This window comes from Fringilla coelebs (genome assembly GCF_963513975.1).
Source record: "Fringilla coelebs genome assembly, chromosome: 10".
Lineage (NCBI taxonomy): Eukaryota > Metazoa > Chordata > Aves > Passeriformes > Fringillidae > Fringilla > Fringilla coelebs.
Window position 1 is genome coordinate 3,940,585 of NC_140036.1, and position 17,580 is coordinate 3,958,164.

Here is a 17,580-nt window from a genome sequence, read left to right on the forward strand (position 1 = left end):
ACATTTATTTCAGAACCGAACAAGCCTCACGTGCGCACGGACGGCCAGGACCCGCAGTACTGCCCCCCTGGCACACGGCAGGGAGCGCCGGCGGGAACCGGAGAGCGGGGAGTGCGGCCTCCCTCCTCCTCTGGCCCCGGCCCGCCCGCCGGTGCCCGCCTGCCTTCCGTGCCACCCGCTGCCCTGGGCAGTTTCCCTTCCGGTTGGGCTTATCGTCGTGCTTGAAGCTCCGGTGTGCATTCCTTGCCGAGGGGATGGGCCAGGGCCGTGAGGAGGAGCGCGGTGCCGGTCAGAGCGCTGCTGTGAGATGGCCGGCGGCCCGTGTGCCGCGTCCAGCGGGCAGCTCTGTTTGCCTCGGCTCCCACCTCCAGCCGAGCCGTCTGCTCTGCAGGTTTGCTGGCCTCAGGCACGGCTCGGCTCTGGCTGGAGGGTGCCCTTCAGCTGGCTGCGTCTTGTCTGTGGCACAGGCAGCAACCACACAGCCCTGGCCAGTGGACCTGTGTCTGGTCCCTGACAGACACTGGTCCCGTCTCTGCCAGAAGCTGCCTCCATTCTGGAGGAGCCTCCCCTCAGGTACTCCCTGTTTCTCCACCCTGAGCCCCTTACAGTGACATTTGCGATGGTACTAACTAGTCCTTGCTCAGAGCACGGGAGCCAGGATGTTGCAGCCTGGGCATCTGCATTGCCCCAGCTCAGCCTCTCTGTGCCTCCAGGCTGGCACCTCTTCGTACAGAAAGGGCACAAGTCGGCCTTCAGGTCTAAAAGGATCACAGAGGGGAAAATAGCCCAGTTTGCTGGGGAGGTTGTCCTGGGCAGGGGAGCTGGGCTGAGAGGAGCAGCCCCACTGCAGGTTTGGGCTGTAGTAATGGGGTAAGATGCCCAAGGAGCCGTGGCGAGGCCAGGCAGAACCAGCATGTGCTCAAGAAGAATCCCCAGACTCTTTCTGTCACCTGAAACCCAAGCTGAAGGGTGCCTGATATGCAGCAAGGGGGCCAGTGCAAGCCTCTACTCCTCTGCCACACCCCTGCCTATCCGTGCCCCCCACAACACGAGTATAACGAGAAGACAGCACCACGTCCCACACACACACACTCACACACACACACACACACCCCACAGACAGTGCAGGGAGCTGTGGCAGAGCCAAGGCGCAGCCGTGCTGGACAAGAGACAGCAGAGCTGGGGGGGTGCCTGGGAGATGCACGGAGGAAGATGCTCAGCTTCCAGCACGGAGCTGTGCCAGATGCTGCTGGCCACTTGGGAAGCCCTGAACAAAAACATCTAGTCATGAGTGAGAGATGGGAGAAGAGAGAGAGCTGCTGCTGGAGGAGGTGGGAAGCAGTGATGGCTGGAGGAAGAAGGTCTTTTCAGCAAAAACACCTCCGATGCAGGAAGCCCCCAGATTAACATGCTGATGGAGGCAGGGTGGGGGGAGGTGGGTGCTCGCTTTTGCAGCAGAGGAAGAGTGAGAAAACACCAGCTATAACAGAAAAAAAGAAGCCCCATCCCCAGCCTGACACCCTTTGATCTGCTTTGAGTTCGTCATCCTGCTGGGAGAAGAAGGGATGTGCAAGCCCTTTTGGGAAAGGGCAAGAAGAATCCTGTAGGGTGGGATGGTCTTTCCTAGTCATGGCTCCTGGGGAATTTTCCCATTCCATCTGAACCTCCACACTCCCTGCAGGGTTGGGATCCTTGGCATCCTGTCCTAAGAGTGGGAAATCCCTTTGGATGAGACACCTGGAGGTCTCAGTCTGGGATAGGGGAGGTGGCCCAAGTGCTTTTTGTCGGAAAGGGTGGCCCAGCATGGGGTGACAGACAGAGCCATACCCAGAGATCTCCTTTTCCCTCCAGTAGGACCAAGCTCCAAAGTGCAGTGACCCACCTGCAGGGACACGGGTGCCCTGGCCAGCTGAGACTCTGGGCTCCTCCCTTCCAGAGGTAGATGGGACAGGTAGGAATTGCCTTCTTTGGGAAGACACGGTGGGCTGTCTGGCCACTGCTCAGGGGAAAAGTAGTTTAAGCTGTAGGGGAAGGCAAAGCAAAAAGTTGGGGAAGGGCATCGAGTGAGGGTGAGAGTTGCACTGCTGCCAGGCACAAGCCAGGGGTGTCCTGGGAAGGCATCTCTGTAAGCCAGGCCCAGCACCAAGGCTCTCCCCTGCCTGGGGGAGGCATTGGCTGGGGGCCAGGACTCAACTTAGGGGATTTTTGTGATGTAAATAGAAATAAATACTTTATAAATATAATCTTAAAGTACTGACACCTGATCTTACTCTGCTGTCTCTTGCAGAAACACCGGTAAATTAGGGAAACCCCACCTCTAAATGACCACTTTCCCTTCGCCTGAGGGCAATTCCTCCTGCTCTCCCAGCTCTGAGCTTTACTGCATTCCCATCTCTATAGATCAAAGACCAGCTTTTAGCCAAAACCACCCTTCTCACTCCCTCCCCTCTGATAGGGACCTTTTTTGGAGCGTTAGATGGTGTGATATGAAGGTCACCCATGGAGGGACAGGCAGAAGATGGCACGTGCACAAGGAATCCTGCCCAGGCGGGTCCAGGCTTTTGCAGCTACAAACAGAAGTGAGTTTCCCCTGTGAAGCTGTGAATCAAGACAGATCCTTCCATGGAGCAGAGAGCTGGGGCAGCAGATGGTGTGAAAGATCAGATATTAACATGGGGAGTCTTCAGACAGAATCAGCTATCTTGATCCTGTTGGCAGACGGATGAGGTGGAGGGTGTTTTTCAGGTTAGATTCTCATCTGGGCTGTTCTCCTTCTGGACAGCTTGGATCTGATTTGGAAAACAAGGGACAAAAGGTGTTAAAAAATGTGGACAAGGAGAGGTGTGGGCTCCCAGGTTCAGTGTCCATGCTGATACTTGAATCCAGAGAGCTGGAGGGACATAGAATTAAAGTCTCTTTAGCCAGAGCACACAGATTTCTGTGCATTTATTCCTATTCCCCTAGTCCTGCCACTTGAGGTGACCTCAAGAAGTCCATGGGATGGTCTTGTTGAGGAATGAAAACATTTAGTGCAGGTAGCTTGGTGTACAGCTGCAATTTGAGCTGCAGGGTTGGCAGCCTGAGGCCAGAGCCTGTGAACTGCCCATCGTTTGCATAACAAGGGCACAGGGACCTGCGGGGAGAATGCCCTTAGACTAAGAGGGTGTAAAAGCCCAGGGTTCCCTTTGTTCATGGTCCTTTCTCAGAGGCACCCAGCTCTTGTTATTGCACCATGATTTAATTATTTAAAGGATCGAGATGTCTGAGACTCTTGTGGGAAACCTGTGACTGAGACAGTTAGGAAACCTTGTCTGAGTGTGTGAGAGGTGAATGTAGAAGTCAACCAAGGCCCCTGTCGGCTCACTGGGACCACCTGGTGGGAAGGGGCCTCAGTCCCAGCTCAGGTGGTGCATCTGGGACTTCCAGAGTCGCTCCGGTATGGTCAGACTGAAAAGTTTCCTTAACAGTCTCCATAACTCCATGGGATCGTCTGAAAAACAGTGACAGGCCAGAGGCCCTGCCACCAGGCATGGATGCTGCTTTGAGCTCAGCACAACACCTCTGTACCACCTGGAATCTGGCCCTAGACTGAAGCATTTAAATGTGGATGAGCTGAATTCAAAATTTATCTGGTCCAAGTTCTGCCAGCTGAAAGCCTGTCCCAACACAGCTCTGCACAGGAGATGCTCCCCACAGCTGGCTGGGGCTGTAGCAGGAAAGCACTGAGAGCCTGCAGCCCCCCCAGCAGTGGCATCTGTGCATCCCCCTTCCCCCAGCTGCCCCTGGTACCTTATGGATCCAGCCAGGAGAGGGTTGAAAGCGTAGAGCCAGTCGTGCATGTCTTTGTCACTGCTTGCCTGCAGCAGGATGCCCCGGTGCTCTGTGCACACCGCAAACGTGTTCGGGGTCTGCGGGGGAAGAGCCAGAGCTTAGTGCTTCACTCAGTGGGGTGAGCAGAGCGGGGCTGGCTCCCAGTGCCCTACCTTGAGCATGGCCTGCTGGTCCTCACTGTACTCCACCTGGGCCTTGGACAGGTTGAGTATGGCCCTCTCGACCGCATCCTTGTCTGAGTTGTAGATGTAGACGTAGGGACGCCGGACCACCACGAAGCGTTTCACCCATCCATTGGTGTGAGGCTCCAGGAAGTGCAGGTAGCCCTTTTTGGAGACGATGGGACTGCAGAAGGGATCAAGGGAAGGGGTGGGATACAGACCATGAGGAGGTGGCAGTGATGAGGCATGGGCCCCCTGCCCATAGGCTCTCCCCTTGCTGGCTGCCCTGGTTGCTCCTACCTGACTCGAATCTCCTGGATGTCGGGCACCAGCAACCGCTGAGGCTCCTTCTCCTCCTCAGGCCGGCGGGCTGGGGACTTCTTCTGCTCTCCTTCTACCACAGGCTCCAGATCGGGGCTCTCTGCCCTGGAGGAAACCTGGGGGGGTCTGGGGAAGGAGGAGAGGATGGAATGTAGGAAGAGTGATGGCTAGGGAACACCCACAAACAAGGACCGTGTCCCAGTGATACAGCTGCTCTGCTTGGGATGTGTCACCAGAACCTCCCAGCCAGCTTCTTACCTGACCTCCATGGCATTGTAACATCCTTCCACCAGTGATGGGCAGGTCGAGGAGGGGGTGAGAGTGGTGACCCCAAGAGCTGGCATGGAAGGGTCTCTCATCAAGGTCACGGACATTTCAGACAGCTGTGGAGTAATGGAGGTGTGAACTAGAGTTTCTGCATAAAGCCAGGCACATGCAAAGGACCAGGCTCCTGCTCATACAGGGAGAGGCAAGACCCCTGGCTGGCAGGGCCCTCTCCTGGCATAGTCCTGAGAGCCACCAGTTCTGGGAAAAACCAAAGCAAGCAGAGGGAGCAGACACCCCCCCCAGAGGAGGCATGACTTGTGCCCATAGTGCCCATCTGGCCCCCACCCATCCATTCCCTGCCAGCCACACATCCCTCCCTGGCCCCACCAGCCCAGGGGCAGAGCAGTACCTTGCTCTCGCTGGCGCTGATGCAGACGTGGCTGTGGCTGTACTCCCTGTTGAAGGTGTGCGTGAGCAGGCGCAAGCACTGCAGAGAGAGGAGGAGGACAGTGGGGCAGGAGGAACATTCTATCTCCCACTCTTCTTGGGCTTCCTCCCGCCACAACCCCCAGCCACCCTGTGGAAGCCACTTCCTGGCTTCACGCCAGCAGGCTGGGTTTGCTGCAGGATGCTACCTTCACAGCCAGCTCCTTCTGCCTCTCGCTGGGGGTCTCGGGGGGAGAGGTGCGGCTTTCAGGTGCTCCATCAGCAGAGAGTGGGGAGGAGATGCAGGAGGTGCTTCGGGACTCAGAATCCTCACTGGAGCAGGGGGACAGCGTCTCCATGCCCAGGCGCTGGGTCGTCTCCAGCTTCTCGCGCAGTAGCAGGTAGTGTCTTGTCTTCTCCACCTGGACACAGATACCCAGGCTCACGGTTGGCCCTTTCCCCCATACCCACGCCCTCTTAACCCCATTTACTCATTAGCTTTGAATCTGCTGGCACCTGGCTAGCAGCAATGCACAGGAGTACTGGCAGTGCAGTCCCATTCCTGCCTCCTCCCACAACCAAGACAGCCGTGCCATCCAGGGTGGGGAATCCCCCAGCACCAGTGGAGCTGTGAATTGCACTATTTCAGCCCATTTCTAGCCCAGACTCTCACTTCTTGCAGAAGGCTGAGTTTCTCCAGCTCCCACTGATGGTCAAGGATGAGGCTGTCGCTGCGGGGCCGCCAGCCAGCCAGGTTCTCCTCTCCCCGGACGTAGGCTACAGAGGTGTCCAGCACACGCCGGCGTCTTCTCTGCATGCCTGTGGGCACAGACACACAGCTGGGGGGACAGACACACAGCCCCTAACCCAAAGGCTTGGCTGTTCCTCCCTGTCCCAGCTGAACACCTGGGCAGAGGTGTGGCACCCACCTGGGCTGCCGGCATCAGCCACACGGCACAGGCTGAGCTCGTAGACTCCTGTCACACGGTTGCTGTGAGCAAAGAGAGGTGAGGCATTACTGGCTTTGTCCCATCCCCACACCCCAATTTTTTTAGCCAGGCTGCTGGGATGCCCTAGAAGAGCTCCAGTTCCTAGGTGATGGCTCTCCTGTCCCCAACAGGAGCATCCTGGTACCTCTCAGAAGCCCGCAGGCTGCCGCTGCCAAAAAGATTGCGGATGGAGCGTGAGGCAGGAAGTTTGGCATCCCGGGAGTAGAAAACCATGCAGAAGTCTTTGGTGATGACGGCAGGCTGAGTGCAGTTCTCCATCTGCAGTAGAGCAGAGGGAGGCATCAGGGGTGCTGCAGGGTGGCAGCCCAGCAGGTCTCTCCCTCCCCTGTGCCCAGCAGGTTCCAGTCCCAGGGTCCCACACACCAAACCCTACACCCCATAAGCACTAGCTAAGGAAGGGCTCACGCTGGCTGCACCCCAACAGCAGGGGAAACACCAGACTTTTTGATGTATAGTGACCCCAAGCAAGGTCCTTGCCTCGATGTAAGCTGACAGGGTGATGTAGATCTTCTCCCGGTAAGGGGTGACACGGTTGAGCAGCAGCGAGTTGTGCATGGAGCTATCCCACGCCGCCTCAAACTGGTAGAAAGTCCTGCCAAAAAAAACCCAGCAGGTCCAGTAAAACAACCTCCCTGGAACCCTTGGCAGGCGAGCAAAGAGATGTCATTGTCCCCCCCACAGCGCTGCAGCAGGCCTGCAAGGACACACAGACATGCATGCGCAGTGGGGACGGATGGGGACAGCCACTCCAGAGGACACAGGCTCAAGGCAAAGGACACAAGGCACGGTGGGAAGGGGACACGGCACCCTTGAAATGGCCAATGGACCGGGGTTCTGGGGAGGCGGGACCGCGGGAGGAGTGGGGGCTCGGATGGGGAGCAGGCAAGGCAGAGCAGGCTAGGAAGGCAAAGGAGGGCGAAAGAGGGTTCATGCCCCACCCCTGTGTTCAGAGCAGGGGCTGCCACCCCCAGTGCACCCGGCCAGTCCCCACCATCCAACCTGGGACACAGCACCTCCCAGTCCCTGCCAGGAGTGGCTGTTGCCATTTGGGTGATGATGGCCAGAAGGGAAAGGAGGGAGGATGCTCAGCACTGGGGGTGTGCTGCCAGCCCACCTCTGGGAGCACAGCCCCCCCACCAGCCAGGTCCCCTTCCCCAGGGCTGCCCCCATCTGCCAGCCCTGGGCCCCAGTGTGAAGCTGAGGATTATGATTTGGTGGCCGGCCCCTGTCAGGCTGTCTCCCCTGGCTCTTGCTCTACCCTCATTGCCAGCCCCATTCCCACTCTGCTGCCTCAGGCCCCTTTGCTGTGTTTTCCACGGCTCCCAGGCTGGGAGAAGGAGCAGGGGACACCTGGTCCCACTCAGCCATGCCTACAGGATCCCGGAGAGAACGGCACAGCTCACCCAGATCAAGAGTGGCATCTGCCCTCCTTGGGTTGAGCAACCAAGGGTAAGGAAGCTGGAGGTGGCTCCGGTGAGAGAGAATGGGGGATGCCCATTTCACCCCCTGCACCAATCCTGTGCTCCCTCCCAGGTCAGCCTTGGCTTTATGGTACACCCACTCCCCAAAACCGCCCAGAGCTGCTGCGGCCCTGGCTCCCGCCTGAGCATCCTCAGGAAGCTGTGGTTCAGGCATATCTCAATGAGAACACTTCAGCACGTCCCTGAAGCAGCATCCAGGTGGCTGAGGAGCAATTTTAACAAGAGCCAGGGCAGCCAGAGGGAGTAGGGAGAGGTTCTCAACTGCAATTTCCCCCATGTTGGAAGAAGAGGCAGAGTGACACTTTCAAAAGGTGTATAAAATACATGACCCCACCGGTGTGAAACACAGCCAAGGCAAAGGATTGCTTTGCAGACACAGATTGCTTAAAAAAAGAGTGCTCCCCGAGGAGGAGGAGGAGAAGAGGAGCCTCAGGGGACGGGAGAAAGAGCAAAAAGCAAAGGGAGGAGGCAAAGGGGAAGAAGAGAAAAGCAGGAGGGACCAGACCGAGCAGGTGCGCGTGAAATACCTAGTGTCATTTCCCAGCGAAATGCTATAAGTGGAAGGTGACCCAAGGACAAACACACACATGTACACACACAGAAAAACGACAGGTCAGAAGAGCCCCTCTTGAAGGGACTCGCACATAATAGCACCGCTGGCCACAGGAGCTCCAGCCTAGCTGAACCCAAAGTGGGAACCAAAAGGAGCTCAGCAAGGGCAGACAGAGGCTTGGCAGCCTGGGTGAAAATCCTCTGCCTCCCACTTTCCTTATTGTCCAGCAGCTGGGAAGGAAGCACTTGTGCTCCCTATGCCCTTAACTCTGCCCTTGTGCCATCCCAGGGCAAGGAGCTCCCGCCCAGCGCAGTCCTCTGGGACAGTGCCAGCTGGGCGGATGAGATTTCCCACTGCCACTCACACAGCAGGTGACTCCTTGGCCCATCCCCTGGTCCACAAGGAAAGCATCACTGTGCTTTGAGAGACCACAGGCAGTGGAAGTGGGAACCCACCTCTCTTGCAGTGGGGGGCTGGATCAATGCTGTATCCACTTTGCTGCACCCTGGGAGGGGACAATGCTGCTGCAGGGACAGCTCTGCCCTCAGACACCTCTGAGCATGACCAGCTTTGAGTTGCTGTAGGGAGGACAACCTTCAGGCACAAAGGTATGTGGCAGGATTCGGGACACTCCATCCCTTGTCTCCCAGGCACGTGCCCCTCTTCTTCTGCCACGGGCCACAGTGGTGGCCCCCTTCCCTGAGGCCTCCCCAGTGCTCCCATCCAGAGGCTGGTGGCACACCCACAAATCTGGCACCTCTCGTGCATATGCCAGGCTCCCCCAGTGGTCCCAGCTGGAGCCTGCAGTCCCCAAACAGCCCCTTTACACAGGGGTACGACAGTCTGTGCCACATGTGCACCCTCTGTCACACCTGCATACAGACACATGCTGCCCGAATGCCGCACCTACACACACAGGACATCCGTGCACAGGGTGGGCAGCTGCTGCCACACCAACTGCAGTGCTGCCAACTGCACTGCTGCCAACTGCACTGCTGCCAACTGCAGCGCTGCCAGCGTTACCAGGTGCCCAGGAGAGGGCAGGACAAGCCTCAAAACCTCCACTGTCCTCACCAGCCCTGCAGCTACTCCAAGCAGTACCAGGGGCTGAGCTGGGGCTGGGGCTGGGGCGGGAGACAATGGAGGGTCCGGCACACTCAGTGCCAGATGCCAGAAAAGATGGGAGAGTAGCGAAGTCGAAAAGCAAGAATAAAACCCAAATCAGGCAATGGAGACGCAGGCGTGCGAGGGGGAGCGGCAGCCAGCCAGAGCGTGGCCCACACGAACAGCAAAAGGGGCCGAGTGAGCAAGAGGTGCCAGCGCAGTGGGGAGGAGGGATGGGGCATGTGAAGGGATGAGGGGCCAGATGTCCAAGTGCTGCCTCTGGCGGGAGTGAGCGTGCCGAGGCAAGGGGGTAGAAAGAAAGAAAGGAGAGAAGAAGGAGGGGTGGAAAAAAAACCAATGGAAACAAATAATACCTAGGCATATCCGAATCAAGAAACTGCCTGCGAAAACACAAAACAATCACATGGTTAGTGTGGGCTCAGATGGGCAGTAGCAGCTGAGGGAAGCGAGGGGGGACACCAGGCACTGCCCCCCGCGCCTCCGCCCTGGGCGCTCGATGCGGGGATGGATGGTGCTGAGGAGAGAGCTGAACCACTCTCCCAGCCTCTTCCTGAGTGGCTCCGGGGCGCTGGGGAGGCTGCAGAGGGGAAGCCAGGGCTGCTCCAGGCAATGGAGGCTGCGTGGCACAAGGCAGCAAAGCGGGGAGCGCAAGCGGCTGGGAGGAGGGTGAAGTGGGCGCTGGCTCTGCTCTCTGCCTTCCTTCTGCCTGTCCTCGCAGCTGCAGGGTGGAGCATGCATGTCTGCATGTGGAGTGGAAGTGGGGGGCATTGCAGCTAGCGCCCTGCAGGCAGCTGGCCACCCCCTCCTCCCCCTGCCTCACCACGGGCAGGCTCCATGGAATAGATATGGGACAGATATGACATGTGCACTGGTCCGTGCCCCCAGATGGGCCCCCCGTCTCCACACTTCTCTCCACACCCCAAGTATGCCCCCAGCCTGAGCCATGTCCCCTTGTCCTGCAGGACTCATGGGGTGGAAGGCAGAGCAGGAGGCACATCCCTCCTGCCAGGCTACCTTAGGTATGCTGAAGATCCCATATGGCTCCATCTGGGACCAGACAATCCAACAGATCAGGAGCTGATGAAAAACTGCGCAGCCCCAAGAGCCTGCAGGTGCCACAGCCACCCAGCTCCCAGCAAAAAAACCACCACTGCTCCACTGGGCTGGGCTCTCCTTATCTGACCATCCCCATCTGGCCTCCTTCTGTACCCCCAAGGCTGTGACAAAGTCTCCTGGTCCGACACTTGCACATGTGCTGAGCCCCAGACTTGCCTCTGCTGCTCAGATACTCTGTGCCAGTTGCTCTGCCAGGTCCAGGAGCTCCCCTGAGAGTGCTCAGGGTACCAAATCCTATCCAGACCCACATCATTCCCCCAAAACCACCCTGCCTTGGGACAGGCCTCCTTGGGACAGTGGTGATCACAAAGCAGACGAAGGAAAAAGTGGTCCCCATTTCTCGCCAGGATGTTCCTACACCAGTGACCACAATGCACACAGCCAGGGACCAGTCCTGCTGCTCCCAGTGCTGGCAGCAACCATCCCTGTCTCGTTGCAGCTGCCTGCATGCACACATTCTGGCCAGAGACCCCCACCAGTCCTCCAAGTTCCACCAGCAGCCGGGTGCAGAGGAGAGCTGTGCCCTCCATACCCACAACTCCCCCTGCCACTGCAGGACTCACACAGGGAGATCTTGGAGAAAACAAATCTTCCGGTCCTGCTTCTTTCACACCCTGCCAAACCTACAGTGGGGACACCTTTAAGCAGCCTGGTCTAGTGGAAGGTGACCCTGCCCATAGCAGGGGCTTTGGAATGTGATTATCTGTAAAGTCCCTTTCAGCCCAAACCACTCTGTGGTTCTGTGACAACCCCCTGGCATAGGCAGGAAGGGATGGGCATCCCTGGAGTCACCCACAGAGGGTGGGAATGGCTTTCCTGCATTACTTACACACAGATAGGGGTCTGCCATGGGTGGTGCCAAGTGGTCTTTCCAGCAATTTTGCTGGGACACAGGACAAAGAACCCTCCCCTCTAGCCATGGAGTTGGGACATTCTCCTGGCACCAGCACCAACTGCTTCCCTGTGCCAGCCCATCACAGCCAGCACCAGAGAGCAGAACCCACACACAAATTCCCTTTAGTGCCCTCCCCAGCACAGCAAGGCCTTGGGGAGGAGGAGGAAGGGGGTTGGCAGCCCTGTACCCCAAGACCCCATGCAGCTTCAGAAACACCCTGCCTCAAGGCAGCAGTGGGTCAGCAGAAGGGCCAAGAGCCTTCCAGGGGAGAGGGGGGCTGCTACTCAACCCCTCCATCCCTCACCACAGCAGGGGAAGAGCAAGGAAAAAAGCATCACGCACCGGTCATCCTGGGAGGGGTGGATGTAGCCGGAGGAGAGGATGTTCAGGGACAGAATGTTGGGGTCAATGATTGACTCGTCTGCCTCTGGGGTGTTCCGGATTCGACCTGCAAACACACACGGAGTTACCTCTGAGGTGACAGCAATGGCCCTGTGAGGGTCCCTGTGAAGGCAGGGGCAGACTGCCTGCCTGCAGCCCCCCCTGGCCATTCAGCACCAGAGATCCTGGTCCAGCTCCTGCACACGGGGGCAGAGCTGAGGTGTCCTGCCCATTCAGTGTCCCAGTGTCGCCTGCCCGGCAGCCGCTGCTTTACTTTTGCAGGGCAGGAGGGGAGACAAGGCATAAAGCTCCGTGTGGGAACGTGGGAATGTGGGCAAGAAGCAGTCTGAGAGGATGCCTGGGAGCTCAGTGGGCTGGGGGCTGCCTTGGCTTACCCACAACCAGCTCCCGTACTTCCTTCCAGCGGATGAGGCTGCCCGTTTCATGCACCAAGGTGACACTGATTCTCCTCTGGATGCCCTGAGACCCACGAGGCCAGAGAGAAGGGACAGTAGTTAATGCAGGTCCCAGCAGGGATCAGCTAGGACAGCACCGTGGGCAGAGAGTACCTGATGAAGGAGGAAGGTCCCATGGCATGGCATGCCTCCACGGTGGTCCACAACAGCAGGGATGTAGCTGGAAGAGAGGATTGCAGCATGAAACAGAATCCTGCCAGCCTGCCCAGAGGTGCTGAGCACTGAGCAAATCCTTCATTGCCTCCTTCTCCCTCTCCCAGCAGGACTTACTCTCCATTGGCCTCCAGCTCACAGATCTCAAAGAAGACCATCAGGTCATACTTGCACTGGCAGGGGCCAGCACTGGGCCGAGTCATGGTGCTCAGCTTTGTGGCAGGCACTGCAGCGGGCAGAAAAGACAGGTGAGAGGTTGAGCCTGCTGCTGGCACTCAGAATGAGGAATGTGATGGCAGGGGAAGGGCAGAGCAGGCAGGGACCTCAGGGCATGCATAGGGGCAGCGACAAGAGCCCCATCCCAGGGACCTTGCTGATCACTGGCAGTGCTTTCTCCCTTGCCCAGCACGGGGTGTCAGCAAGAGGCTGGCCTCAGCCATCCCCAGGTGCACAGTGTGCCTGCAGGCTCGGCACAGACACATCCCAAAACACAGTGCTGCTCCAGGCACTGCTCAGGAACAGCCACAGGGAGGTTCCCCTGAGCTGCTGTTTTGATTGTACAGCCAAAGCCCCACAGCTGGGTCTCAGCAGCCATGCCACCCTGTGGGACATTGGGGCTGGGGAGCCACCTGAGCCACCCAGGGCAGGGAACCTCCCCCCTGCTGCTCTGCAGGAGGTGAGATGGGGGCTTTCCATCTGTTAGTACTGTGGAAATGGGTGTCTAGGGCTTTCGAGTGCCATGGCCCATAAAAAATAAATTAAATAATACATTTTGTGGTGCCTCTGGGGAACTGCCCACCCAACATGGGAACTATGGGTGGGCACAGGAGTAGGAGGCTGGGTTCCCTACCTGGTTTGGAGAGTGGCATCACACGGGGGAAGTGGCGTCGGGATGGCCTCAGTGGGCTGCAGGCAGAACCAGCTTGGTTATAACACCCCCAAAACCAGGGACCCCCAAACCCAGCCACCCCCCTCTATGCCTCGGGGCCCCCCTGGGTCCCCAGGCAGCCCATGGCACCCCTAGCACAGGCAGGGGCTGGGGGTGGCCCAGATGTGCCCACCTCAGGACATCCTTGCAGAGAGGTGGGAAGGGGTGCTGCTGGTAGTGGCCAAACACCTCGAACACAATTGGCTGGCTCTTGATGTATTCAATGAAAGATTTTGTCACCTCCACAGCGATCTAGAAGAGAAAGAGCTGCTGAGCCAACGACAGGGCAGTTTATTTGGGAAAGGGAATGGAGTCAGCAACAGCACCTGGCATGTGGAAAGTGTAAGACTGTCAGTCCCCTGCATCCCTCTCTCCACCAAGACCACTGCAGTGAAATCCCAGCCTTTTCAGGTGGAGCTGGGAGTGGCTTTTGGTGTTTTTCCTGCATGTCCACCACATCTAAGCCTGGCTTAGCTGGGTGTCTGTGAGGGGCTGGGAAAGGCAGGAGGAAGCTGCTTCCCTGGGAGAGGATCCAGCCAATGGCTCTGCAGAGACCCCAGCAGGTGTGGGAGCAGAGGGGTGGTGGAAGAGGGGTACGCACATTTTGGACATGATAGAAGCCCAGGGGTGGCCCTCGTCCTGTGTTCTTCAAGGGTTCTGTGGAAAAGGCCTCATCATGGCGATGGATGAAGCTGTGGAGGGAAGGAAGGTTGTTCAGGGGCTGTTCAGGGATGGGGACGTGCTGGAGCAGGGAGGGGAGTGAAAGCAAGGGACCACAACAGGAGCCTATTCCCCCTGGGGCTGCTGCCCGCAACCTTGGCTGGCACAAGACTCCCTGAAGCTGATGGGAGCCTCTCCTTGCCTTTTGCCAGTGACTAAACAAGTGCTTGGGCAGATTTCACAGCCCTTGGTTTTGCCTCCCCATCCACAAAGGGCTCAGAGGTGGAGGAAACTTCCCAAATTCACCAGGAGCCCCCAGGAAGAAGCAGGGCTGGGGGGCACTAGGGGCTCACTTGAACTGGCAGAAGATGTCAGCGTATTCTGCAGAGATGCTGGAGGCTTGCAGGACTGTCACACGGAAAGTGAAGATGCTGCCCAGCTTCAGGTGGTCCAAAGCCACCTCCAGCGGCCCGTCCTGTGCAGGCTTCTCTGGGCTGTCCAGAAGATCCTCTGGGGTCACTGCAGGGAGGAGAAGTTCCTTAGCAAGGCAGGGTGTCTCCCCCCGGTGTTAGGAGCATTTAGGAACAATGTTGAGTTGCTGGAGCATGTCCAGAGAAGGACAAGGCTGGTGAAGGGTGTGAACACCCTTGTCCAACACAGCTGGAGCAGCTGAGGGAGCTGGGGGTGTTTAGTCTGGAGAAGAGGAGGCTGAGGGGAGACCTCATCATTCTCTGCAACTCCCTGAAAGGAGGTTATAGTCAGGTGGGGGGTGGTCTTTTCTCCCAGCCCACCACTGACAGAACAAGAGGACACAGGCTTGAGCTGCACCAGGGGAGGCATAGGTTGGACATTAGGAATAAGTTCTTCACAGAAAGGGTGATTGAGCATTGGAAGCGGCTGCCCAGGGAGGTGGTGCAGTCCCTGTCCCTGGAGGTGTTTAAGAAGAGCCTGGATGTGGCACTCAGTGCTGTGCTGGTTTACAAAGCGGTGTCAGGTCACAGGTGGAACCCAAAGACCTCCAAGGCTTTTCCCTCCGTGACTCTGTCTGCCAGCAGCCCCCCACCAGAGCAGCGGGCTGTCAATGCTGGGGAGGGTGCAAGAGGCAGGATGCAGGGAGCCCTCCCAAAGTGCCTGTCACCCCTGCTCACCTGCACAGGTGTTGTTGTTGACTTCATCAGCAGACGGGCCCACGTCGCTGACCTGCCCCTGGCCCTCCACTATGCGCAGCTCCTCCTGAGAGGTCCCCGAGCGAGACATCCCCACAGCCGGGCACGACTCCGACTGGAACTGAGCCAGGAGTGCAGTTCAGGCATTCTGGTGGCTCTGCTTGCACCACCACCAGCATCCCAAGCACACAGGCAACTCCAGCTCTCCCCTCCCATCCCACTGCAGCCCCCCTGGGACATGCAGGATGCACTGGTGGGGGCCCAAGGCTTGGTGAACCAAGAACACATTCCTTTCCCTCCACCTCTAAGAGCCTGGGGGTCCCCATGGGGAAGCACTGAGGTGGCAGACAGGGATCTGGGGTCCACGGGCATCCACTAAGAGCTGGCCCCACCTTACCTTCTCAAAGTGCTGGTCATCAAAGGAGATCTTGGCTGTCCCTGATTGCCGCACTCCAGAGCCATAGTCAGGGGCTTCTTCATCCGCTGGAGGAGGGACGGGGGTGAGCCAGCACAGAGGGTGCAGGGGATGCAAGGGGCACAGAGGGTGCAGGGGATGCAAGGGGCACAGAGGGTGAAGGGGATGCAAGGGGCACATTGTGCAGGGGGGTTCCCTCCTACCTGAGATGGCCTGGACAGCCACGCGCAGGAAGCCCTTCACCTCGCCCTTCTCGCTGACGATGGCCACGCGGTGCACCAGGGGCACGGGGTAGAGGAGGTTGCTCAGGTAGACAAAGGCCCTGCCAGAGAAGGGGGGGACACACAACAGGGGGGACAGCGGTCACTGCTCCCACCCGTGAGTGCCCAGGCACGGCTGGCGTGGCCGGCAGTGGCCGGGATCCCAGGTCACTGCTCAGGGCGCGACCGCAGCGCTGCAAAGCAAAACTAAAGAGAAGGCAGCCAGGGCCAGGCGGAGGGGCTGGGGCAGCGGGCAGGCAGCGTGCCGCGGGCAGGAGGGTGGGCAGGAGGGTGGCACACGCCATGGACAACACCACAGAACACACCAGACCTGCAGACCTCTCCGACCGTCGCCTCCGTGGCAGGCAGGAGGGGAGAGGGCTGCGCTGGTGCCACCGTGAAGCCGTAGGGCGAGAGGACCTTCTGTGTGCTAGAGAGCTGGAGAACTTGGGCAGGAGGTGCTGCAACATGACTGGGGGGGCAGCTGCAGAGTCACCACGGGGAGGACAGGGGCAAGACAGGGGGGAGGAAGGGTGACAAGGGAGATGGAGGCTGTCAGGAGCGAAGGAGGTTAGAGGACGAGGTCCTGGACCTCCAGAGGTGAACCTGCTGGGGGTTCATGGCCCTGGCTCTGCCCGCGTGTCGGAGACCACTGGGAGGGAGGCTGCATGGTGTGGCTGGCAGCGTCGGGTTGTGCATCCCCCCCTCCCCATCCCTTCACACACATGGCTTCAGGGTCCTGGGCCACCTGCCAGCATGTCACAGGGGTGGACAGCACGCCTGGCAAGTCTGAGCCTCCCTGCTCTGCTCTGCAGCATCCAGGTCACCGACGCCACCACGGCGAGGTGCCACGCCGGAGTCCAACACGATGGCTGCACCATGTCTCTGTCAGCACCTCCTGTCAGGCCACTGCTCTCTGCTTCTCAAGCATTTTGGGTCCTCTTGCTGCCTCCCTCTGCCTCACTGTCAGCTCGCAATGGTCATCCAGCTCTGGCCATGGTGGCATGCTGCACCCTCCACGGTGACAAGTCACCTTTGGCACTGAGCTCCCTGCCAAAAGGTGTCAGCTAGCAGCACCACTTCCAGCAAGATGGGGCATGGGGTGCCTGCCACCTCTCCCTGTGGCACCTGCCAGCTTCTTGACGCGTGGTGGGGTGGGATGGTGCTGGGGGCTGGCCAGGACATCTCTACTTCAGGAGGCTCCCATGAGGGTTGTATCTCCAGGCGGCTGCTGTGCTGCTCAGGGCATCCCAGCCTCACAGGAATCTTCATATTCAGCGGCACCCCAAAGTGCCCAGGGGGCTCTTGCAGCCCTGCCCTTGCACCCCAACCCCCAAGTCCGGAGATTCCCCCTGCTCTGGTGGCTCCCATTGACCTTCAATGCTCCTCGAGGATTTTTCCACCCAAAGCATCTCAAAGGACTCGAGTTGTGGAAGCAGCTGATGCCAAATCATTATCTCCTGATGGGCCTGTCTCAACCCATCTCTTCTCAGATGGGAACAGGTGGTCAGACCATGGCAGGGTTCCCAGCAGGACTCATGGCTGGGGCAGAGCCCACAGGGAACTCTCGGAAGCGCAGGGATCTGTGTGCACCCACCCACCCAAATTCACAGGGCAGCTGGAGTGGAAGCTGAGGACTGGAGAGGGCAGGGAAGAGTGGGAAGGAGGTGGGGCAGGCAGGGAGGAGGGGGACACGTGTGTCACTAGAGGAAGGAGGGCAGGGACACTAACCACAAGATTGGTGAGGTGCAAAGATGGCATGCTCAGATCAAAGAAAAGCCTTTCCAAAGGAAGATAAAAGTGAAAGGACCCCAATTTTTGCTAAAGCTTTGAAGAGATAGAGCCAGCAGCTAAAAAAAGAATAAAAAAACCCTTAAAATAACCAAAATTAAAAAAAAATTGGAGAAAAAGAGAGAGAGAGAAGGAAAAAGAGAAAGAAGGAAAGAGAAAGAGAG

General features: G+C 58.4%; 1 protein-coding gene across 10 annotated transcripts in view; it reads right to left on the bottom strand.

Annotated features, from left to right (window-relative positions):
• Positions 1-2,746: 2,746 nt before the first annotated feature.
• KIF1A (kinesin family member 1A) overlaps positions 2,747-17,580 on the bottom strand; it is a gene marked incomplete at both ends in the record, with an annotated part of 33,654 nt that continues 18,820 nt past the window's right edge. For 4 of the 10 annotated variants that reach the window (XM_084212614.1, XM_084212611.1, XM_084212609.1 and 1 more), the window contains 23 exons: positions 2,747-2,789; positions 3,790-3,908; positions 3,984-4,176; positions 4,293-4,439; positions 4,572-4,696; positions 4,990-5,067; positions 5,216-5,428; positions 5,680-5,825; positions 5,936-5,997; positions 6,141-6,274; positions 6,494-6,608; positions 9,529-9,555; positions 11,529-11,634; positions 11,963-12,047; positions 12,137-12,203; positions 12,314-12,422; positions 13,047-13,102; positions 13,258-13,376; positions 13,726-13,816; positions 14,138-14,303; positions 14,933-15,071; positions 15,348-15,433; positions 15,569-15,687. In XM_084212614.1, coding sequence (XP_084068740.1) covers positions 2,747-2,789; positions 3,790-3,908; positions 3,984-4,176; positions 4,293-4,439; positions 4,572-4,696; positions 4,990-5,067; positions 5,216-5,428; positions 5,680-5,825; positions 5,936-5,997; positions 6,141-6,274; positions 6,494-6,608; positions 9,529-9,555; positions 11,529-11,634; positions 11,963-12,047; positions 12,137-12,203; positions 12,314-12,422; positions 13,047-13,102; positions 13,258-13,376; positions 13,726-13,816; positions 14,138-14,303; positions 14,933-15,071; positions 15,348-15,433; positions 15,569-15,687 — 2,545 coding nt within the window. Of the gene's footprint in view, positions 2,790-3,789; positions 3,909-3,983; positions 4,177-4,292; positions 4,440-4,571; positions 4,697-4,989; positions 5,068-5,215; positions 5,429-5,679; positions 5,826-5,935; positions 5,998-6,140; positions 6,275-6,493; positions 6,609-8,024; positions 8,049-9,528; positions 9,556-11,528; positions 11,635-11,962; positions 12,048-12,136; positions 12,204-12,313; positions 12,423-13,046; positions 13,103-13,257; positions 13,377-13,725; positions 13,817-14,137; positions 14,304-14,932; positions 15,072-15,347; positions 15,434-15,568; positions 15,688-17,580 lie in introns of all 10 variants that reach the window. The other 6 variants (XM_084212616.1, XM_084212610.1, XM_084212613.1 and 3 more) reach the window with 3 other exon arrangements.